This window comes from Dromiciops gliroides, chromosome 3 (genome assembly GCF_019393635.1).
Source record: "Dromiciops gliroides isolate mDroGli1 chromosome 3, mDroGli1.pri, whole genome shotgun sequence".
Lineage (NCBI taxonomy): Eukaryota > Metazoa > Chordata > Mammalia > Microbiotheria > Microbiotheriidae > Dromiciops > Dromiciops gliroides.
Genome location: NC_057863.1, coordinates 600,205,289 through 600,229,134, shown reverse-complemented (window position 1 = coordinate 600,229,134; position 23,846 = coordinate 600,205,289). Strand labels below are relative to the sequence as shown.

The window sequence follows — 23,846 nt, the reverse complement described above, 5'->3', positions numbered from 1 at the left end:
GGGGGCAGAACTAGGAGCTACTGGTGGAAGTCAGGCCAGTAAATTTTGGATTGCTATAAAGACAAACTCCCTACAAATTAGAGCTACCCAAAGTGGCATGGGTCACCTCAGCATGTAGTGAGCTCCCCATCCCCATTGGTTTTGAAGCAAAGACTAGATAACTCTTTGTTGGGGATGTTGGAGTGAGCACCCCTGTTCCAGGAGGGGTTAGACAATATGGGAGAGGCCTTCCAACAACCCTTCTATGGTTCTATGAAGGTGAAAGGAACTAGTTTTTTTCTTTTTTCCTTTACCATGGCTGGGGGGTGGTGGTGGCAATGGGAGAAGGGGGAATCCAGAGTCTTGAGCATTTGATGAAGGCAGCTGAGGGGGCTCTATACCATGACCATAGCCCTAACTACCACAGGGAATCTCTGTCCTGCTAGTAAATATGGCATATTCTGTGGTGCAAAGTGAAAATATCTACATGTGTACTTTATTTAATTTTTCAGAAGATTTGGGGTTAAGTGACTTGCCCAGGGTCACACAGCTAGTGTCTGAGGTCACATTTGAACTCAGGTCCTAACTCCAAGGTCAGCATTCTATCCACTGTACCACCTAGCTGCCTCCAAAGTGAAAATGTCTAGATCTGTACTGTTATTTCCATGTCCCTCAGTGACTGCTGGAAAGTAGTTTTCCTAAAGCACAGATCTGACTCCTTCACTCCCTCCAAACTCCAGTGGCTCCCTATTACCTCCCAGGACCAAACATACAGTCCCCTAGCCATTCAAGTCTTTCATTCCCTAGCCCTTTCCACCACTCCAGTCATCTTACAATTTGCACCAATGCAAGAGAATTTAAAGTCCAGCTCCCGTGGTCCCCGGGCCCTTCTGTCCCGTCCGGCCTCCATGCCTGCAAAGCTCTCCCTCCTCCCCTCCATCTCTTAGCTTCCTTGCACTCAGCTCAAATCGTCTTCAGAAGGCTTTTCTGTCTCCTCACTTCACCTCCTGCAGCTGTTAGAGGCTTTCTCTCTGAGATTACTTTGCATCTATTCTGTATATTATTATTAGTAGTTATAACAACAACGATACTTAGACTTTATGTAATGCTTTAAGGTTTGCCAAGCATATTACAAATATTATCTAAATGTATCTTCACTACAACCCTGGGAAGTAGGGGTCATCACCACCCCTGTTTTACAGAGGACTTGCTTCGCATCATAGAGCTAGTAAATGTCTGAGTCTGGACTTGAAGTCAGGCCTTCCTAAAGCCAGGTCCAGCTACCACTATCTATTAATGGAGTGGGTTTCAGTTTTCTCATTGTTAAAAGAAATGTACTACAGGCTCTGGCCATGAGATCATGTGTGTAAAGTGCTTTGCAGACCATAAAGCACTATATAAATACAAACTGCTATTATTATTTATATAGTGTAGTTATTGGAGTATGTGTGATAGCTCCTACTAGTCTGTAAGACTCAGGAGGGCAGGGACTATATCTTCTCTAAACTTGCTGACCTGCACTGTATCGTCTAGGCAGTCCAGGACAGGAAGTAGGTCCGTCTGGGGGCTTGTTTTTTGGAAGAAAGCTAGCTATGAAACTAGAGTAGTCGACTACTAGTTGTTCTGCAGTTGAAAATGTTTTAGGAATAGCTTTGTTTCTATAGTTGGAGGTCTCCAGCTACAGATGGGAAGTTTCTGAGGGAGAAGCACATATACTTGGCCATATGTTTATACCATGTAAGTCAGTCATTCAAATGACAGTATAGAGCATCTACCTTGGGCAGAACCCTTTACCAGATGCCATGGGGGAATCAGGAAAAAAATGGCATTATTTCTCTGCACTTCTGCGAACTAACCATCACAACAACCCCATGGAAACCTTTCAGTACTACAGATATGACTTATTATCTTCCCCATTTTTCAGATAAGAAAACTAAGTCACAAAAGATTGATTCCTTGGTGACCAAGATATAAATTAATCCAGAAGGAGCTTATTGTAGTCATCCAGGCATATAATTAAGGGAGGTTAGACTATGGTGATGACTGTGGAAAGAGAAAGAATGGGCTAGATCTGAGCACCCATACAGAGGATCACTTAGACTTCATGATGAATTGGATGTAGGATAATGAAGGAAAGGGGAAGCAAAGGACAATAAACCATTGGAGCAACACAAAAGTAGAATGGGGTGCCCTGCAGGGTTGTGCACTCCCCCTCACTTGAGGTCTTCAAGCAAGGTTGGATGATCTCCTGTCAAATATGTTGTAAGGGAGATTCTTATTCAGGTCCATAGTGGCTTCTGAGGTTCCTTCTAACTCTAAGATTTTAAGGTTGAGAGCAATTGGGAAATCTGGAAAGGAAAGCAGTGCTAGCAGCAATGAGGAAATTAGGAGAGAGGTCTTCTTGGGAAAGAAAACTGTCAACTCATGTGAAAACATTTCCAAATTCAAGTGTGGGTATTGTCAATTCCTGAGACAGCTGTCCTAGAGGAAACTATAGAGTTTGGGAACTGAAGAGGGGGAAGAGATCGAGGAGGGTGACGTAGATTTGGGAACCATCTGCACACAGGTGGCAGGTAGCTAAAACCATGTGAGCAGTTAATGTCAAAGGAGAAAAGGAGAAAGCTTAGAACTGGATTATGTGGAAGGCTGCACAGCAAAGACAGAGGAAAGAGAAAAGGAGAAACAAGTTAAGGAAATAGTATGAACATCATATTAAGGAAGCCAAGAGTAGAACAAATTTCCAAAAGAAATTGGGTGATCACCAATGGCAAGTGAAATGTGGATGTGTGTCTGTGTGGGGTGCACATGTGCATCATGGCAGAGAGGGATGCTAACCAATACCCATGACTCCTCTCTTAGCAATGCTTTTCCATTTTTAAAAGTTTGGTTTTTTTAATTAACGGAAAAGATCCTTATGTTTTAAGTGTCTTCGTGTGTGTGTGTGTGTGTGTGTGTGTGTGTGTGTGTGTGTGTGTGTGTGTGTAGGGGGGTTGGTGAAGTGACCACCCACAATCATTTTTAAGGCAACTATTCAATGACTCCACCCATACAACTGTCATGGGAGGACTCAATTCAGTATAATGAATAATGGGCCAAAGAGCCTGGATCCTCTCACACAAGCAGGCCCATTAGTATATTCTCTTTCTAGAGACAGTGATATCCACTTCTCTATTCAATTTCTTGTAATGGCATTTTTACTCCAAATCAATCAATCAATCAGTCAATCAACAATGGCTGTTTGTAGAGAAGAATGTGGTGCCTCCCTATCCCAAATTGTTCAGCCAATCACCGGCAGATATTTTTTCCCACTCCTGTGCAACTACTTCTGAAGTGGAACAAAGCAACTCTATAGTAATTGTTATTAGCAGATAGTGCCTTCTGCCCTGCTGAGGATGGAGTAGGCATGAAGAGCCCAGCAAAAGGGGGAGGGGGAAGGGGAGGAGTGGTGGCAGAAGGCAGAACAAAGAGTTTGCGAGGGATCTTGGGAAACAGTGGGTGAAAACAGCCTTTGATTCTCAATGACCCTTCAGGGCTGATATTACCAACCCCCTCCTCTCTCCTATCGTTGCCTCTCACACTGTAAGCCTTTGCCCCAAGTTGGAGCTGGGGGAAGGGGGGGGGCCCGGAGGCAAGCATTAGTAGAAAGGCTACCCTTTGGGTATCACCACACCTGAGGTCCCAAGTTTGTCCTTGTTTGGCCCCCTGTCCTTTGGGGCTTGGTACCAGGTGTCGAGCTTGGCTTAGCTTTCTGGGAGGCCAAGGCCAGGAGTATCCTGCTGGCTCAGGGCTCACAGATTTAAGCCAGGCAAAGCCAGCTCTCCCCCTCTCTCTCTCCCTCCCTCCCTTACTCCCTCCCTAAAGCCAAGCCCCCAGGCTCTGCTCCCTCCTCAAAGCTTTTCAAGGCAGAGGGGGCCTTTTCTGTTTGTAAGGCCTAAAGAAGCCTGGTTGCCAAGGTGACAGGACCAGAGCAGCAGGGAACTTGCCATGGGGGAGGGGCTTTGCCCCCAAACAGCTGTCAGTGGGAACAGCCCCAGCTGGGACTAGAAGCCTGCTCTAGGAGGAAATAGCCCCTAGGAGACCGCATTCCTCCCTGCTACCCCATAGCCCCCCACTGGCGATCTTCCTGAGGGGCAGCAGTCAGCTCAAGACCAACTCTGACTGGCCAAGCCACCCCCACCTCCAATTCATCTCCCCCTTTCAGCTTCCTAATCCCTCAATTCTGTCCCAATGGGTAGGCTGGATGGGATGCTAGGGGACTGCGAAGCTAAGGACAAGCATGACCCCAGGCTGCCTCCCAGGGGGTTATAAGGCCCATCTTTCCTCCCCGATTCAGTCCACTCTTTGTTCCAAAAGCCTGAGCCCCTGTGGCCATCCAAACCTTCCCCCAGATAGCTTTCAAGATGGAAGGGGCCATGGCTGCGGAGAGGTGGGGCTGGGGGCCCTGAGGAAAGAGAAAAAGGAGGGGGAGGTTGGGAGGGGATTGTGGTTGTTAGAACAATGCGAAACCCACTGGTCTGAATCCATGAGGAAAGGGGCTTTGTGCCTCTGTAGCTCACAGATGCTGACAGAAAGCTCTGTGGGGGCTAGCATGCTCTGTGCTAGGATGAAGCTAAGTTAGGGCAGTGGCAATAGCATTCCTCAGCCAGCCTTCTGACCCTCGACCCCTCAGACCTTGATGGCCACACAGACCTTTCTGCTTAAATAAGGCTTATGGAAACAGCACCCTCCTTGTCTCTATAAATTCTACAACAATTCTGGAGGTTCAGGGGCTAGGTCCTGGAAAGCTCACAGCCAGAGCTGTATTGGCTAGGGTGTGTGGGCTGGGCTGGGGCAACTGGCTGGCTTGTCTGGAACCAACTGGAACCCACGTGAAGGAGTCCTGAGGAGAAGGCAGGCTGTCATGTGTCTTTCTCTCGGTTCCTTTGAGTCCAACCAGCTCAGCAGCCTCAGGACACAATGTATTCTCTGAAGGGTTTCCTAGTTCAGTGCCTCGCATACTCTAAGTGCTTAATGAATTTTCTCTCTTCTCCCCTCTCCCTTCCTCTCCTGTCTCCCTCTCCCCCAACCCCATCTAGATTTCAATGGAGGTCCTGCAGACCTTTTGGTCCACTAGCAGTAGCTGCTAATGGAACTTCCTGCTGGAGCTATCTGCTTGAGCCCTTCTGGCCCAGATGTTCCTCTTCACTTCTTCTTTGGACAGTTCTAACTTTGAGGAAGCTCTTCCCTGAGCTGAACCACCAGAGTCTCCAGTCCTAGTTCCGCACTCTGGAGCTACACAGCATGAGTCTACTCCTGCTTCCACAAGATGACCCTTTAAGTATCTGAAGACAGCTGCCATGTCCCTGCCCTGCTCTCCAATACATGATACACTGTTGAATCCCTTCCCCCTCCAGCAGGAGCTTAAAAGATGGTTATTGCCTGACTGATCCTCTTTGCCTTCCTCTTAACAAGCTCTGGGGGTGTCACTGTCCCTGCTAAAAGGTGGGGCCTGGGATTGAGACAAGGATTATAGATGTGTCTGACCATGTTGAAGGTGCTGGGATTACCAGTCCCGCCTTGTTCTAGATGCTCTTTCTGTGTGGCTACAGGCCACACTGGTGACTCCTAGAGAGCTTTTAGGCCCTGTGCCTTTGAGGTCTTTTTATGCTCTCCAGCCACCCTCCCTCCCCCACCTGCTATGGGCACAGCAGATTTTTTCACCTGAACACCACACTTCTCATTGACTCCCTACAGAATCACGTTTTAGTTCATTCCCTACAGCTCATTATTTCCTCCTGCTGAGATTATTTGGAGTCTCAATTCTGTCATTCAACATATTAGCCTTGTGTCCCTTACACAGAGGATGGGTCTCTATCTTTATCCAAGTTACTGATAAAATGTTTTGAATGAAGCTACATTGATTTAAATGCCTGCATTTAGTTAGCGGGCACATTGCCACAGGGTGGCCAGTGGGATCACAGGATTGAGGGCTGGCACCCTCCACACATGAGGCCCTTCCTGATTCTCTAGTTGTTAGCCATCCCTCCCTGCAATGACTTCCTATTTTGTATTGACTTCTCAGTGTGTGTGTTGTTCCTGTCTGTTCAGTGTCAGTACAATGAGTGCAGTGCCCACACTCATTCCTATCTTTCTACGCCCAGAGCCTGGAACGCAACAGCTGCTTTATTTGAATTAGACTGAAGAGATCAGGTGGTAAAATCTCTTCATTTCGCAGATGAGGAAATTGAGGCCCAGAGAGATAAAGTGCTTGCCCAAGGTTATAGAAGCAATAAGTAGCAGGGCCAGAATGCAGTGGTTTTTCCTCCTGTACCACATCTGCCTCCAATCCTTGCTCATTGGATAATTTTTGTCTCTTTGTCAAGTTTGCACCAATCTTGTGACATAAGTAGTACAAGTATTATTCTTCCCATTTTACAAAGAGAAAACAGACTTAGAAGACTATGTGACTTGCCTTCATTCATACGGCTCTTGAATATCTGAGCTGGGATGACCAGCCCAGGAGAGGCCTCTCCTACATGCCACCACTGCCCTCCTCCTCCCCTCCTCCTCTCTGATTTCTTCACATGGGGTCGACAAGCCAAGCACAAAGAGTGCTCCTCTCTCGGTGACAGAGGACCACTCTTCCTCCAGACCCTCTACCTCTCCTTCTCGAGCTGCCACCCACCTTCCCTAGCCAGAGAGGGCCCAGTCGGGGGCAGAGCTATTACTTAGTTCTCCTAAGACAAGAAGCTTCTCTCCGCCATGTGCACTGTGTACAAGGAACCGCAGGCATTCCTCTCCCTCCAGCTTACAATATCTCCTCTGTCAAGCTAGAAGCACTGAATCAAACCAGAGGCCAATGGACCTGGGGCAGGGAAATAGATGGAAAAGTGGGTGAGACTGGCTATCCTTTTCCCCTAGTGGGGCTGGGTCAGGGGCCTCCTCGGAGAAAGGAAGTACCTAAATGTTTTGCCAACCTTGTAGTGCTTTGGGATCTTCTCGAGCAAGATGCTGTCTCAGGCCTTACCTGGTGCAATGAGGGGCTGTGTGGCCACAGGGGACACCATCCGGCTCAGTCCCCCCCGGCCCTCAGTGCTCCCTGGCACACTGCCACTGCTGCTGTCCCCCTTCTTGAGTTGCTCAGCCACACTGTCACTTATGCCAGGCTTGGCACCTGCCGGGGAGCCCTGAGTGGTGCTTCTGCCCTGTGAGGGGGTGGACAGAGGCTGGCTGCTGCCTGGGCTGGGTTTCAGGGCCAGGCCGGGCAGTGCAGGCTGGGTGGGGGTGGGGCCCGAGGCTGTTGTGGTTGCTGTCTGCTGCGTTCGGAGGGTCAAGTTCTGTACCTGGAAAAGAGGGGTCTGTGGGAGTCTGGGGGTAGCACCAACCAACAGGGATCAGGGTAGGAATGGGAGGCAGAGGCAATGCCAGTACACTCAGAGCAGTGCGAAGAAGCTATGGAAGCACTGGGACCAGGAATCGATCCAGGAATGGCTGAATAGGGTGGAAAACTGATGCCAGATATACATTGTTTGGGGTTGGAGGGGACAGGATCTGGGGTAGATTTGAAAACGGTTGGAGGAGAATGAAAGTAGAAAGTGAATTCTAGGAAGGGACTATCAACCTAGGACAGGGCAGGTAGGCCAGACCTCCGCACTGTATATCCACCAGGGCTCCCTCCATGACCAGTCCTCTGGGGGCCAGAAAAGTATCACAGCTACCCAGTATTTGAACAAATTCCCATGATGCCATATCACTAAGGCATATGTCCAAGGGAAGCAGACAACTTCTGTGGGCCTCCCCCTGCCCTGATTAAGGCACAAAAGGGCAGATCACTGCCCTGCTGGGGCAACCAAGCATATAGCTCTCTTGCTTCCTACAGTAATTTGATCCTTCCTTCTATGGCCTTTCTTTGCTGAGGCATCAAAAATCATTACACAACCTGGGTCTTGGTGCCCTCTGCTGGACACAAGGGTTGGCCATGCTCAGGACAGGCATCTTGCTATTCATGTTCTTTTCTAGGCCTGCCACCACTAGGCTGTCCACCGAATCTTCCTTTCCACCCTAAGGCCCATAGATCCTGGGCAAGCAAAAGAACCCAAAGGTTCCTCCTCATTCCAGGCTATCTTTCCCACTAGGGTAGATTAATGTCCTCAAGAGTAAGCGACTCATTTCAGGGATGGTGGAAGGAGAAATGGGTAAGTGGGACAGTTAATTTCAGAGCTCTAGGGCACTGAAGAGAATGTTTGGGAGGCTTTAGGGCACCGAGAATCCCAATGGCAGTTACTTACTCTCTTTCCTCAGCATGCTATTCCCAAGTTCCTCACCTACATACATGCTTTAGGTAGTGAAACATAGCTGTGAAAGGGCCCCGGGATGGAAACTTCTGGCTACTCTGTCTCCTGCTTTCCTAGGGAACCCTATCCTACCAGAAGTTCTGGAGATCCACTAAGCCAACCCAAATGGGAGTACCGTTCTCCAGGGGTGCCCACCTCCCTAGGAACCATTTATCCCTCCCCTTCCCTCCCCCAGGCCCAGTCCATGGAATCCTCACCTGATTGGGGGTGGGGGGCTGGGCAGGGGAGCCGGTGCTGAGCTCAGGCTGCACGGTAGTGACGGTGGCCGTGGGCGTGAAGATGAGCTGAGGGGACAAAGGAACAGTGCCGCCTAGGCTCCTAGTTACCTGCACCAGGTTACCTGGCTGGGTCTGGAATCACAGGAAAGGAGGTGCCGTTTACCTGCCCAGTGTGGGCTCAGCCACAAGGCAGGAGGGTAGTCTGGTCCAGGAGGCAGATATGGGGAAGGCCAAGAAAGTAGAAGTAGAAGGCTTCCAATAAAGCAGGGACTCTAGGGGCAAAGGTCTGGTGGGGAAGGGGCTGAAGGAGCTTCTCTGGGACAGATCCACATGCTTAGATTGGGCCCAAGATCCCTGGGGCCACCCTAGGCTCACCATGGGAGCAACTCTCCCCAGGGAAGTCTTGGCTTCCTTCAGTTTCCTCAGGTCCTGGAAATCAAGGACAATCCTAGGCTGGGCCAGAGCCTCCCACCTTACCCCATGCCCAGGGACATTACCCAGGCTTGTCTCACTCCTGAGCTGGACTAGAAGTCTGGCCTAGAGCTGTCCTGGACTACAGAACAGATCAAATAAACTACACAAACTCGACCTGATTAGGCTATTTAGTTTGATGCCAGACACTTTCAAGAGACCTGGAAATACTGACTGTACACTGGATAGATTGAGACTAGTACTGTGAGCATGTGTGTGTGTGTGTGTATTTGTATGTGTGTATATATACATGCTCCTCTCTAAGTGAAATCTATGTGGCCTTCTGTGCACATCACAAAGAACGTGCCTTCCTTCTATTGCTCTTTCTCTGAGGACATCCATTATTTCCCTGCTCTCTCTCATCCCTTCACCTGTGTATGACTAGCTTTGCTCTACTGGGTGGATGGTCCATATGTATGTTCATGTCTCTGTCCTTGGAGAAGGCCTGGGGGAAACACGATGACATCTCATTAGGTGGATGAAGTGTTGTCACATGGAAGAGGAATTATGCTTCCTCTTAGTTACAGAATGAAAAATTGGGAGCAATGGGTGGAAATTCCAAAAAGGCAGATTTGGCTTGATACATCAGGAAGAACTTCTTGGCAATCAAAGGCACCCAAAATGAAATAGGCCGCCTGCAATGGCAGGTGTTCTGACAGGCAATACATGGTCAGGGATGCCATGAGAGGGATTCCTACTCAGGTCTCAGCTGGCTTAGATGCTCATTAAGGGTCTCTTCCAGCTCTCAAATTCTACAGGACTGTGAGCATGGGTTCCTTGAGTATGTCAACGTGTGGCCCTTTGTGAACACACGGTGAAAATTCAGCCAATCCCCAAAGGCCCTTGATTCTGCCCTGGGAGTTGGCTAAGGATGAGTAAAATGAAGGAAGACCCAGCCATACTCTCAAGTGAAGTCATCAGTCAGAGGACACAGGGAGAGAAAGAGCCTGTAAACTCTATGCCTGCCCTCTGGGCACAGGAAAATGCTGTTCTCTGAATGGTGAAAAGGATCTGTTCACAAACACTCTGGTATGTATGAGAAAAGAATGGTCAAGAAAAAAAGAACGAGGTTCCAGCCAGCTCAAAGGACTGAGAAGGGAGAAAGGAGGCAGTACCCTCTCAGTGTAGAGGATCGGAGGGGAAGGGCCTGGGGAAGGGTCTAATTCAGTTATTGGAGCTTTTCCACAGAGAATAAGGCTTCCCAGGAAGTTTCACCACTGCAAGCATGAAGATTGAGGGGACAAAAGAACAGTGTCCCAATAAGGTTCCTAGTCTCATACACCAGCTTAGCCAGATGGACTACAAACTCACAGGAAGAGATGCTATCTGCTTTCCCATACTCAGCCATAGGCCCAGAGTCCATGGAGCAGCTGCAGCCCTCTGCAGAGAGAGTGGATTTGTACCCAGGTGATTCCCTGACAACAAGAACATTGGCTCAGGGGGTGTTTGCTCAGGGTAGTGTCATGATTTTGAAGGGAATCCTCTCCTTCAAGGAGTTGAGGCTGCAGTGCTGGGGTAAGGCTGTGGGTAAGGCCCACACAGTGCCTAGGTGGGCTTTTATCACTCTACTGCCTGATCAAATGAGACAATGTGTGTGAAGCACTTGGAAAACATTGATATACTATTATTATGTTTTATGCATTTTTTTGGATAGGGGTCAGATAGAACTGATTCAAGGACAAGTAGTTATTCTGCTATTATTCCTTAATATTTAGTACCTCTGGATTATTGTATGGGTGGATTATATTATTTTTTTTTGGCAAGTGAATAAGAGTATTGGGATGTAAGCTCATCTTCTATAGAATCTATGAAAGCATCATAGGGAGAACTCTAATAGCAAGAGGAGGTCAGGGATTAGAAGAGCATCAAGTTAGAGATCTAAGGAAGAATCCTTAGGCAGTCCAACCCTTCCACCCCTCATTTTGCAGATGAGAAAACTGAGGCACAGAGAAGCTGACATGTTACCTCATCCTGTTTCCACATTCTTTCCCAGGTCTCTCCATTTTGAAAGCTGTTCATTGTATACAGTTTTGAGATTATGAATATTCCATATGGTGACATTTATAACCACATTTTTTGATCAATGTCATGTTCAGGCACTTGTGGTATTACTACTTTGTTTCTATAGTGGTGGTGGGTCCTACATAGATATCTCCAGAAGGGACAATTATAATTGTATGAACAACTCCCCATTTTTTATTCTGTGTGACATATGCCTGTCAAGTAGGATCAAAGGATTGAGAGCTGGAAGGAGCCTTGGAGATCAACCAGTCCAACTCCTGAAGTTAGAGGAGAAAACTAAAGCCCCAAGAGCAGAAGAGACTTTCCTGATTACTCAGGTAGTGAGGGGCACAGGCAACATCTGAACCCAGGCTCATCGAAGTAAACCATGCATTGGGCGAATTGTGGGTCCTTTGCATGTCCTCTCCCCTGCAGAGGGGGCCCAAACAAGGTGGCAAGTGGCAAGGAAAGGGACAGGGACAACAGAGTGTATGAATCCCTCTTTCCTCAGATCATGAGATGATCCCCAGCCTTGCCCGTCTTTATCCCACTCCCTAACCTGCCTGTTCCTTTCTTCCTGTATGTCTCCTGATACCTCAGTTGCCTTTTTTTTTTTTTTTTTTTTTTTACCATTTGCTCCTGACTTTCCTTCTTCCAATCTCTGTGCCTCCTCTCCCTTTTGGACTTCTTTCAATTCTCCTGGGTTCCCTACTCTAAATCCATAGAAGAGTCCAGCCATGTGCCCAAGCCAAGAATGCTCACCATCTGTGCCCTCAGATACATCTGCGCCTGGCTGGCTGTTAGTGCCGGAGACGAGGTATTGCCCAATAGCACAGCCTGCTGGGCGATGCCAGAGGCTGCGGCTGTGTTGACACTCTGGGCACGGTTGATGAGCTGAGCTGTTGCTGGGGAGGCTGCCAGGTTTATCTGGGGAGATGGGAACAGGAAAAAACAGCAAGTTCAGCGGGCCAGCCCCCATACCCATCCCCTTGTAAAGCACTGCTGTCCACCTCTGGCTTCCTTAGGGGGCCCACAGTCTTTTGGATCCAACTCTGTGAAGATAAGGAATCAATGTGACCTCTGTGGCCTCAGGTGGCCATCATTCCTTCCCTATCCCCGATTCTCAGCTACGGAAAGGATTCAGTGGACTCAGGACTATTTTGGGAGAAGATAACCTTGTTATGGGTGAATGAATGGTTAAGAGCTTTTGGAGGGAGGGAAAGAAAATAAGGAGGACAGAAAGAAGCATGCGTGCCTCCTTGACTGATCAGGGTAGCAAAGACCCCATCAAAGTGGGGGCAAGTCTGAGTTCCTCTAAAATCTAGCCAGTTATGGAAAGTGCATGAGAGAAAGAGAGAGAGAGAGAGAGAGAGAGAGAGAGAGAGAGAGAGAGAGAGAGAGAGACAGAGAGACAGAGAGACAGAGAGAGACAGAGAGAGAGAGAAAGAGAGACAGAGAGAGACAGAGAGAGAGAGAGACAGAGAGAGAGAGAAAGAGAGACAGAGAGAGAGAGAAAGAGAGAGAAAGAGACAGAGAGAGATAGAGAAAGAGAGACAGAGAGAGACAGAGAGAGAGAGACAAGGACTGATTTGGTCCTTTCATCTAACCTAGGTAAAGATTCTACACAGTACAGAAACTAGGAACACATGGGTGTTCAAGGCAGGATGGAAGAAATAAGCCCCAGAACTGTGAATATCCACCCACCTTCAGTTGTTCACCATCCTACTTACCGACGGTGACTGGGCTGAGGACTGTGCAGAGCCATTGTTGCCTGAAGGGGCCCCTTGTCTGTTGGCCACCAGACTTGCCTATAAAAAAGCACCCCGTCATTGGGGTTCCAGATTTCCCACAATCTCTCTCCAGGCTCAGAAACTCTTTGTGCTTTCCCCACTTTCCCATCCAAAGCCCCTTTTCCTTCCTCTACCACTCCAGCACTCCCTACCCGGTGGGCAGTGAGAGCTTGCTTAATTCAGCTAGCTACTGGAGCCTTGAAACCGAGCAGCTACTCTGGGTCACCAGAGAGAGGGCCAGTGGCCAGGAAGCTTTTCATTTATATGGCCTCTGAGGGGGTTTCCCAGCTCTGTCTGTCTGGCGCGCGCGCGCACACACGCACACACACACACACACACACACACACACACACACACACACACACACACACACACACGTGTGTGTGTGTGGCTGGCACCTGCTGCACGGCTGCCAGGCTCTGGAGCTGGGCGCTGCTGAGGTGCTGCTGCTGCAGTGCTGCCGTCTGCAGCATGAGGTGTTGCTGTTGGGCTGCATACATCTGCTGGAGGTACTGAGCTGCAGTGCTAGGTTGTCGGTGCAGGGCTTGCTGTATCACCTGAGGAGAAAGCACCGAAATGGCTCAGTTGAGGGAAACAAATCTTGTTTACTCCGAGCAGCAGGATGACGGCCAGAGCCATTTGGCAAACAGGCCCAACACTCACGTTTTAACCTCTTCAGGTTCTCCAATTTATGCCTCGGACTGAACCAAGTGATGTTCCATAGATGAATGGGGCAGAACACCGTGCCCTAAACTGCACAAGCTCCTTCCACCTCCTCTGCCACCTCTCCTGGCCTGGGGCAACACAATCACAGAATTTCAGTTGCCCAACTATTCCAACCTAAACCTGAAAAAGAATTCTGTCTGGGATGTCCCTGCCAAGTGGTCACGCAGCCTTTTCTTGAAGGCCTCCAATGAAGAGGAACCTCCCAAAGCAGGCCAGGTCACTCTGAAATAAGGCTAATTGTTAGGAGGGTTTTCCTCCCTGACAGTAAGCCTAAACTGGCTTCTTTGCAATTTCTCCCAAAGTTCCTAATTCTGCCCTCTAGGGACAGACAGAGCAAATGGTTGATAGGCCTCTAAATATTTTAAGACAGCCATGACATCCCTCTGGAATCTTCCCTTCTCCTGGCTAAGCATTCCTTCAACTGAGCCTCATACAGTTTGAACTCAAGGCATTTCGCCAGGCTGGCTAACTTCCATCAGACACCTGCCAGTGCCTCCTAACTTGTGTTGCCCAGAATTGAACACACTACTCCAGATAAACTCTCGTTAGAGCAGAGTATACTGTCATTTCTTTATGACTCTGAAGACTATCACTTTTCTGGGCTGTAACATCACACGATGAACTGATACAGAGCTTAACGGCCCCCTAAACAACCCCAACCTCCCCCACCCCTAGATCGTTCTCAGATGAACTGCTGTCTAGCCACGCCTCTCATCTTGGGATGTGTGAATCTGAGGTTAGGATCTAAGTGTAAGACCTTCCATCTATCCCTATTAGATTTCATCTTATTCTGTCCAGTAGCCTACCCTATCAAGACTCTTCTTCTAAGTTGCCTGTCTTCAGCTCATAGGATAATTGCTGACATGGACATAGGGCTTAAAGGTTTATAAAGTGCTTTACATCTATGTTGTTACAGTGACTCAGCAAAGCAGATTTAAAGGTATTGTTATTCCTATTTTGTAGATGAGGAAACTGAAGCTCAGACAGGTTACTTGGTTTGACTTTGGCCACACGGATATGTCCAAGGTGGAATCATAAGCAGAGCTCTTCTGACTCCAAGCCCAGAGAACTTTCCACTTTACCATGATGCTTTCTGCTAATCTTTTCCTTTTCTCATCTGGTCTAACTCAAAGGATACCACCCTGCTGGGATCCTGTCCACTGAGAAATCTTCCAAGGTAGTCCTTGATCTCTATATTGGCTAGAAATAAAGCCCAACACAGGCAGACACCCAGGAGACTGCAAAGTCCTACTCTTTCAGCACCTGAAAGGCAATCAGCAAGCAAAGGAGTATAACTGATAAATGATGTATCTGGAGCCAGGATCATCTGGTTCCAAATCCCATCTTCTACAGGAAGCTTTCCCCAAATCCTCTTAAGACTAGTGATTTTCCTCTCTTAATTATTTCCTATTTATCCTGTATATAGTTTGTTTGGACATGTTTATTTGCTTGTCTCCTCCCTTAGACTGTGAGCTTCTTGAGGGCAGGAACTGTTCTTTTGCCTCTCTTTGTATCTCTAGTGCTTACTACGATGTCTGGTGCATAGTAGGTACTAAATAAATGTTTACTGACTTTCTTAAATCCCATTTCCTTTAATTACTGGTTGTTTGGCCTTAGGTAAGAACTAACCTATCTAGGCCTCAGTTCCATCAACTATGAAATGAGGTGGCTGGCTTGAGGATGTCTAAGGTCCCTTTCAGCACTAATCATATAAGCTTAGGAGCTAGATTCCAGGACCCCGAGTTCTTATCTTCATCTAGCCTGTGACTCTCTGTCCTTTCTGTCTTCTATTTCCTTTGGTTATTCAGGCTGAGGGGCACTCTGTCTCCCTCCAACTGGAGTCTGGTGAGAAAGAACCAGTGGCAGGAAGTGCTCCAAGTGTGTACTGAACAGGAAGGGTAAAATGGGCCTTACTTTTAGAGAACTATGGCTACTGGAAGAATGGAGGGGAGCAGAAACTGAATGTGAGAGGTTCAATGCATGCCATTTCCAGGAAGGAAACATATTTGTTTTGGAATGCTGCCTCTTGGTGATAAAATGAGAAGGCGGGACTATACTAGACTGTTGGCCATATCTAGCAGAATATTCTCCCAGTCTGTGCTCACTCTCACAATTCTAGAATACATCACTGGAAGGTGCCTCAGGAACTGTCCAGTCCAACCCTTTCATTATGAAGATGAGAAAAGTTAAGCAACGGCCGGAAGTTACATAGACCCAGGATTTGAACCCATGTCTTCTGTCTCCAACAATCAGAACTTTCCAAAAGTGGAATTGGTGGCCTCAGAAGTGAGTGGATATTCCCTCACTAGGGACCTTCAAGTAAAGATTGGATTACCACTGGCCCAGTATGTAATGTGGGAATTCCTTTTTGTCATCAACTATACACAGATGCCTCCCACGGTCCATATGTTGGAAAAAAAGAATAAACATTTATTAAATACTTACTATTTGCTAGGCCCTATACTAAGCTTTTTTTTTTTTTTGCGGGGCAATGGGGGTTAAGTGACTTGCCCAGGGTCACACAGATAGTAAGTGTGAAATGTCTGAGGCCAGATTTGAACTCAAGTCCTCCTGAATCCAGGGCCAGTGCTTTATCCACTGTGCCACCTAGCTGCCCCCATGCTAAGCTTTTTACAAACATTATATTCAACCATAGCCTCTTTGCTGGTCTCCAATCCCACACCACCAGCTGCCTATGGGACATTCCCAATTGGATGTCCCATAGGCAACTCAGATTTAAATTGTCCAAAACAAAACTCATTATCTTTCCCCCCAAAACTTACCTCCTTCTTCTGATCACCTCTGTCTCTAGTGAGGGAAACATTCTTCTAGTCACTCAGGCTAGGACCTCTGGTGTCATTCTCAACTCCTCACTCTCCCCTACCCCACATATCTAATCAAACTGCCAAATGTTATTGTCTATTCCTCCATGATACCTCTTGTGCCCATACTCTTCTCTCCACTCATACAGCCCTTTCATCCCCTGCCACCTGGACTCTAATGCATTGGGCTCCCTGACTCAAAGCTCTCCTTTCTCCCATCCATCTCTGCACAACTGCCTAAGGTTTTCCTAAAGCACGAGTCTAGCCGTGTGACACCTCTGTTCAATAAACTCCACTGACTCCCTTTTAACCCTAGAATCAACTAGGAGCTTTTCTGTTTGGCATTTAAAACCTTTTCCCTCTCTTCTGCCTTTTAGAAGCCTTTAGTTTCCTTCAAAAATCATCTCAATCACCAACTACATGAAATCTTTCTTGATCTGCCCCTGCCCTCCAGCTGCCAGAACCTCCCCACTAAATTATCTAATACTGATTCTGTATACAATTATAGAGGAATATAATGGTTCACCTGAGAAAAAAGGTAAGCTCCTTGCATCCCCAAAGCCTAGAATGGTACCTGGTACATAGTAGGTACTTAATAAATGCTTGATAATCAATTTTCTCCTGGGATCAGTTGGATTAGCTGGCCACTGAATTTCCTTCCAACTTTGAAATTCTGTGACTCCAAATCCATGTGCCACTCTGTCTGCCAGGCATGAAACACACAACCCATGTAAAGGCCCATAGGAGAAAGGTGGACAGGAATGGCAAGTAGGCCAGTTTGGTGGGAATGTAGGTAGCAAAGAAAGAAAAAGATGAAGGGGAGTAAATAAAAGGAGGCTCAGACAGGGAAAGGAACCAAAAGCAAGAAGGAGGCAATGGTGAAGAGTAAAGGCCAGTAGGGTTCCTGTCCTGTTTGCAAAAGTAGGCAGCAGGCCCAGGACTTACCTGAATGCAGCTCAGGGGCCACAGACCCTCCTTCTAGGCACCAGCAGTTTCAGAAAGGTCCGTGTTTCTGACTCCTGATGATGCTCTCCAGGGGCCTGCCTGTGGCTGCCCAGAAAGCAAAGGCCCCTGGGCTGGGCTGCACAGCACAGTGCTGGGCCTCTACAGAATGCAGCTCTGCTCCTAAGGCTCAGGCTCCTCATAGCCCCAGCTCCACAGGGATGCTGGGGCTGGCCTCTGGCCTGCCCGGCGTCTTTCCTTCCTTCCTTCCTTCTGTCGGTCCGTCCTTCCCTCCCTTTCTCTCTTTAGCTTAAGCTCTCCTCTCCCTTGCCCCCCCCCTTCCCTTTTCTTAGCATAGCCCTCCCTTCCCAATGTGATTGGCTCAGAAAAGGCCTCTGGACAGTGACAAAGAGCTGCCCTCTGACCTCGCCCCACACAGCCTTTTCTCAGAAAAAAAAAGCCAAGCTCTACGTTCTCTTCCTCTGCCCCGTTGCCCCTCCCCCTTGCTCTCCTGTCACTCACCTGCAGCTCTCTGGCAAATACTGCCCCAAGCTGGGCTTTGGCCTGAGTGGACCTCCTGACCTTAGCTCAGCCAAATGCCCAGGCTGAACTGCAACCTTAGTACCAGCCCCTCCCCTCCCTAGAGGCCAGCCAAGTCCTCTCCTAGCCTCCTAGTGGGGAAAACCTTTGGATTGCAGACATGCCAGCTTCCGAAGCCTGGACTCTGATGAGGCCGACCTGGGCCCAGTTTCTGATGGGGCTTTTCTCTTCCATGCCTCCTTCTCTAAAGTCTGACTCTCCCCTTGCTCTCTTCCTCTTTCTCCTCAGGACCCTGTTTTCCACTGGGGTTGCTTTCCTCCCTTCCTACCATGTACTCTCCTCCTGGGACTCGTCTCATTCATTCTCTTTGCCCAGGCTGCTCTCTTTTCCGGGCCCTTTGTGTTTCTAAGGGGAATCGATAACTAGAAGACCCTTTTTGTGGAGTAGAAATACGAGGAATCAGATAGGATCCAGACATGTTCACCCATGTTGGCAGAGATGGAGCCCTGAGAGCCAACAAACAAGGGATTGTGGTATGGCTGCACAAACCACAACGTGTGAAAGTAGTGGGGTATCAGGGTACTGTGAGAAACAATGGGAAGAATTCAGAGAAATGCAGGAAGACTCAAACTGAAGCAAAGGAAGCAGAAAGGAAGAACAATGTGTACAATGACTACAAAATTGAAAAGGGAAATCGACTCCAGGGCCACTTCCAGTGGAAAGCCTTTCCAAATCCCCCTTAATGCTAGTGCCTCCCTTCTGCTGATCATCTTCAAGATAGCTCTCTGTGTCTCGTTTGTACGTGGCTGTTTGCACATCTTCTTCTCTATTAGATTGTGAGCTCCTTGAGAGCAAGGACTGTTTCTGTCTTTCTGCTCATCCCTAGTATCTATCTAGCACAGTACCTGGCACAATCAATTCTTATTGACTTTATTTGACTTGATCAACAGTGTCAAATGCTGCAGAAAGGTCAACAAGTTTGAGAACTGGAAAAAAAGCTAGGAGAGTAAGCAACAAAGAGATAAATACACAACAATGTGTATTTATTGACCTTACGGAGATTTAGTTTCAATTGAGTGCGGGGGGATGGACATCATATTTCAAAGTTTTCAAAATGAATGAAATGGGAGTAAGTTGAGTCAATAAGTGTTGTCAGCTTTTTCTAGGAGTCTGGCTCTTAAAGGGAGAAGATATAGTATAGGAAATAACAACTTAAAGGGATGACAGGGTCAAGTGAAGGATTTTTAAGAATGGAGGTGATGTGAGAATGTTTGTATGCATTAGAAAGAGAATCAATGGACCAGAAGAGGTTGAAAATAAAGGATACAGGAAGGATAACTTTGGGAGCAATCTGCCAGAAGAAATGAGAGACGATGGGACAAAGGTGACAAGTAGAGGAGTTGGCCTTGGCCAATACATCCTTCATGGTGAAACAAAGGAGAACAGAATGAGAAATGATGATAAAATGATTTGAGCTATGGAGTTGAGGAAATTCCTAATAGACAGCCTCAATTTTAAAAATCAAGTATGAAGAGAGGTCCTTTGCAGAGAAAAATTAGGAAGGGGGTGTTTTAGGAGTGTTCTGGAACAGAGACTGTGGAGAGAATGATGGTTAACCAGAGACTTGTGAAAAGTTTGACCTGTAACTGGTAAAGTCCAGTTGAGAGTGGAGGGCATACATTTCTAGTGGACTCAGCACAAGTAGAGAACTTTATTCAACTTTATTCAACAACATTATGCAGCATGTAAGTGGGAGCAGAGCAGGTAGATGGTGGGAGAAATGCAGGGTTGGGGTTTGAAAAAAGATGAGCAGTGAAAGGAAAAAAGGGAGAAGGAATACAAAGACTGGGTGAAGCTAAAGTAATTCAATACAAGGTTAAGAATGTGAAGTCCATTAGCTCTTCTCAATGATCCAAGACAATTCCAAAGAACTCATGATGGAAAATGTTCTCCACATCCAAAAAGAACTGTGGATTCTGAATGCAGATTGAATCATACTACTTTCTACTTTTGTTTTTTCCTTTTTGAGGTTCTTCCCTTTTGTTCTGATTCTTCTTTCACAACATGACTAATGCAGAAATAGGTTTAATGTGATTGTACATATATAACCTATATCGGATAGCTTGCTGTCCTGGGGAGGGGGGAGGGAAGGGAGAGAAGGAGGAAAATTTGGAACTAAAAATCTTATGAAAACAAATGTTGAAAACTATCTTTACATGTAACTGGAAAATAATAAAATACTTTTATGATTAAATAAAAGGGAAAAGGGGGAAAAAATGTGAAGTCTATGAGGCTACAATTGGATTAACACATTTACTACAAGACTGTTGAGTGCCAAAATCCCACTGGGAGCCACTGAGTTAAGGCAATGTCTGCTCAGTATAAGGAGTCCCTAAGACATAGCACCATACTCCCCTTTGTCTAATTTTTTAGTCTAATCTCCTCCGGAATGCCATCAGAGGATTTCCACAGACTAAAAATTTTGACTTAAGAAAGGCTATTTCTAGGTTCTCTACTTTGGAGCCTTAAGGCCTAGCCCTGGGATCCAGGATGTAGAGCTACCCAAACAATTTAAGGCTTACCTGTACAGTCTGTCGGTCGGGGATACCACTGTACACTGAAATCTGAGGCCCAGCTCCAGTAGAACGACTACCACCATTGCTGCTGCTGCTGCTGCTGCTGCTGCTGTGGCTACTACTGACTCCACTGGTACTGCTGGCAACAGTGGTGCTGATGGATGTGGGTGGGGCTGGCAGCTCATTCTCCATGGCCTACAGGGTAACACAAGCAGGGTGCTCAGGAGACAGGTGGGCAAATAAGGCCTGTAAAGAAAGAGAAAAGTGAACTTATAAGTATGACCTCAATTAGTTTTCATTAAAAAATAATTTATTGGGGCAACAAGGGGGCACAGTGGATAAAGCACTGGCCCTGGATTCAGGAGGACCTGAGTTCAAATCGGGCCTTAGACACTTTATACTTACTAGCTGTGTGACCCTGGGCAAGTCACTTAACCCCCAGTCTTCCATTCCCCCCAAAAAACCCCATTTATGGTACATGCTAGAGACACAAAGATAAAAATGAAATGGTGCCTACCCTCAAAGACCTTCCATTCTATATGGGAAGCAGTGTGGTGAGTGGGTCAGCGAACCCCTTTGAGAACTCAAGATTGGCAGGTTTACAAACAGTTTGTAGTGAAAAGATTTCAGAATCTAGGTCTCTAATTAGAAATTAGTCTCCCTAGGGTTGCCCTATAGTGGTAGACAAGACTGCTCAGGTCTTAATTCAATTTTACATTGGGTCAAGAGTAAGATGCGGTGAAATAGAGTGAGTAGAGATCACAGAATATGCTGACCAGCAATGCACTGGTGAATAACAAATAATGTTACTTTTATCTTACAAGGTTGTCGTGAGGATTAAATGAGATAATACTGATAAAAGTTCTTGGCAGCTGTCGGGCACGGCATGGTGAGATGTTATATAAAGGCTTATTCCCATTCCTGGGAACAACACTGAGCAGGAGCGATGGAGACTGCCCAGCTCCCACACAAGGATGGCTCTGAAACCTCTGCTTTTCTTCACTGCCCCAGTTTCCTTACTGTACCTTCTCCTCCACTCTAGGCTCCTAGTCTTCCCTTTTAGCTGCAAGAGACATAAAGAGCAAGCCTAGAACCTTGAAGAACATGGAGCACTTTAGCTCATCTAGTCCCTCTAAGCACTGAAGCAGGAGTGCACGGCCAATAGCAGTGACAACAGGAAGAGAAAGTGGTGCGGTACTTTATTACACAGACGCGAGGTAAGTACTCCAGTCACTATTAATTCTCTCTATTCTACAGCCATGGAGATGAAGGCTCCGTAATTTGTCCACAGTAAAACAGCTAACGGCAGAGGCATGACAGAAACGTCATCTTGTGCTGACTCTGAGTCCTGTTTTCTTTGCACCACCCTAGGCCTCCCCCCAGACACAGAAGCAATCACTGGATTTGGACTCAGAGAACTTGGCTGCTCGTCTAAACTCCATTGTGTCCTAGATGAGGTTCTGAATGATCACTTGACCTAACGTGGGCCTCAAGTTTCCTCATCTGTAATGGTCGAGGAGGCCGAATTAGCCGCTTTTTAAGATCCCTCCTAATCATGTCTAAACGCATCCAGCATCTATTACATCATACTGTGGGGAAGCCAGGTGGTACAGTGGATGAAGTGCTAAGCCTGAAATCAGGAAGACCTGAGTTCAAATCCAAACTCATGTACTTCCTAGCTGTGACCCTGAGCAAGTCACTTCACTCTGCCTCAGTTTCCTCATCTATAAAATGAGCTTGAGATCGCTCCAGTATCTTTGCCAAGAAAACCCCAAAGGATCACAAAGAGTTGTACAAGCTGAAAATGACTAAACAACAGCAAGTCATATTGCTCATCAGGCATCATTTTAAGTGTTGGGGGATATAAAGACATACATTCTAATAAGAGTTCTCACTTTGAGATTCTGTATTTCTGTGCTGGTACAGAAAGATGGAGTGAGGCAGCTGAACTAAAAACAGAAGCAGGGCTGTCAGACCCTTGATCACCAAGAACCAGCTGAGAAGTACCAGGAGTGACTGTGTGAGAGCAGCGTACAGAGACAAGAAGGGAGCACCTGGAGTCAAGAGAGACCTGGGGCCAAATCCTGTCTTGGACACTTATTAGTTGCATAATCCCAGGCAAATCTCTTATACTGTTTTCTCATTTGCAAATGGATCTGCATGGATCAAAATATAATATATGTAAAGAACACTGTAAATTTTAAAGCACCATACAAGTTGGTAATTTTTTTCAGTGAGTATACAATTCTTCAATCAACAATTATTACATTTAACAGCTAGGTAGCACAGTGGATAAAGCACCAACCCTGGATTCAGGAGGACCTGAGTTCAAATGGCCTCAGATATTTGACACTTCTAGCTGTGTGACCCTGGGCACACCCTCATTGCCCTGCAAAAAAAAAAAAAAAAAACCAAAACCCCAAAACCCCAAAATAAATAAAAATTTAGAAAACGACTCATTACCCAATACATTCCTTCTTCTCCTCTCTTCTAACAAAAAAAATTGGAACAAAATCCAATCCAAAAAACTGACTTCCCCTGATAGTATATACAATATTCCACACCCATAGCCCTTCACCTCTGTCTAGGGGAGGGAAGTATATTTCCTCCTTTTTTCTCTGGGATCAAGATTGGGCAATTAATTGGCAATTACCAGTCTACCTATTTTTTTCTGGACATCTGTAATGGTAACCTTTACAACCTATCTCCTGACTCATTTTTCCTCAGGAATGTTGAAAGAATTCAGACCCATCATGTACACTCTTTGAATAACCTGCAACTTTTTAATTCTTTGAAAAGTGTGATATTCCAAGGCAGAAGATACTAGATATAACACAGAATCACCAGAAGAATACTTATATTAAAAAAAATGTTTCAGGGAGAACTTGGGCTCAATAAAAGCCGTATATAATTTCCAAATACAACCCAGCCCACCCTTTCCTCCTAGTCAAATCTGTGCCCAATTCATTGTTTGATCTGCGGGGTTTGCCTAAAAGAGTCAGTTGTAGGAGCAATGGTGGAAACTGCAAAGAGAGAATTAAGTATAACAATCAGAGCTATCCCAAAGTGGAATAAGTGATTCACTGGAGGTATTAAAAACCTGGAGGATCATTTGGGAGTGTCAATAGCATTCTTTCTCAGGTATGGCTGGATTAAGTGGTTATTGAGGTTCAGGCCAACTCTGAGATTCTGATTCTGAACTGGGTTCAAATTTAGCTTAGCCACTTACTACCTAAGTGACTTTGGGAGTAGACTGCTTCAGTTTTATGGGCCTCCATTTCCTCATATAAATGGGTGAATTGGACTAGATGACATCTAAAGTTCCTTTCAACTCCAGATCTCTGATTCCAAAATCCTATGTGATTCATGCTCAACCAAAATGTTCAGCAAAACTGGAAGTGAGTTTCGACTCCTCTCTGTGCCTTAAGGTAAACTACCAGAAGTATTA

General features: G+C 46.7%; 1 protein-coding gene across 5 annotated transcripts in view; it reads right to left on the bottom strand.

Annotated features, from left to right (window-relative positions):
* PHC2 (polyhomeotic homolog 2) overlaps window positions 1-23,846 on the bottom strand; it is a 173,285-nt gene that overhangs the window by 50,528 nt on the left and 98,911 nt on the right. For 3 of the 5 annotated variants that reach the window (XM_043991690.1, XM_043991692.1, XM_043991691.1), the window contains 6 exons: window positions 20,405-20,644; window positions 13,191-13,349; window positions 12,733-12,810; window positions 11,765-11,929; window positions 8,510-8,662; window positions 6,986-7,301 (listed from right to left, as the gene is read on the bottom strand). In XM_043991690.1, coding sequence (XP_043847625.1) covers window positions 6,986-7,301; window positions 8,510-8,662; window positions 11,765-11,929; window positions 12,733-12,810; window positions 13,191-13,349; window positions 20,405-20,590 — 1,057 coding nt within the window. In that variant the 5' untranslated portion in view covers window positions 20,591-20,644. Of the gene's footprint in view, window positions 1-6,985; window positions 7,302-8,509; window positions 8,663-11,764; window positions 11,930-12,732; window positions 12,811-13,190; window positions 13,350-17,285; window positions 17,574-20,404; window positions 20,645-23,846 lie in introns of those variants that run through there. The other 2 variants (XM_043991693.1, XM_043991694.1) reach the window with 2 other exon arrangements.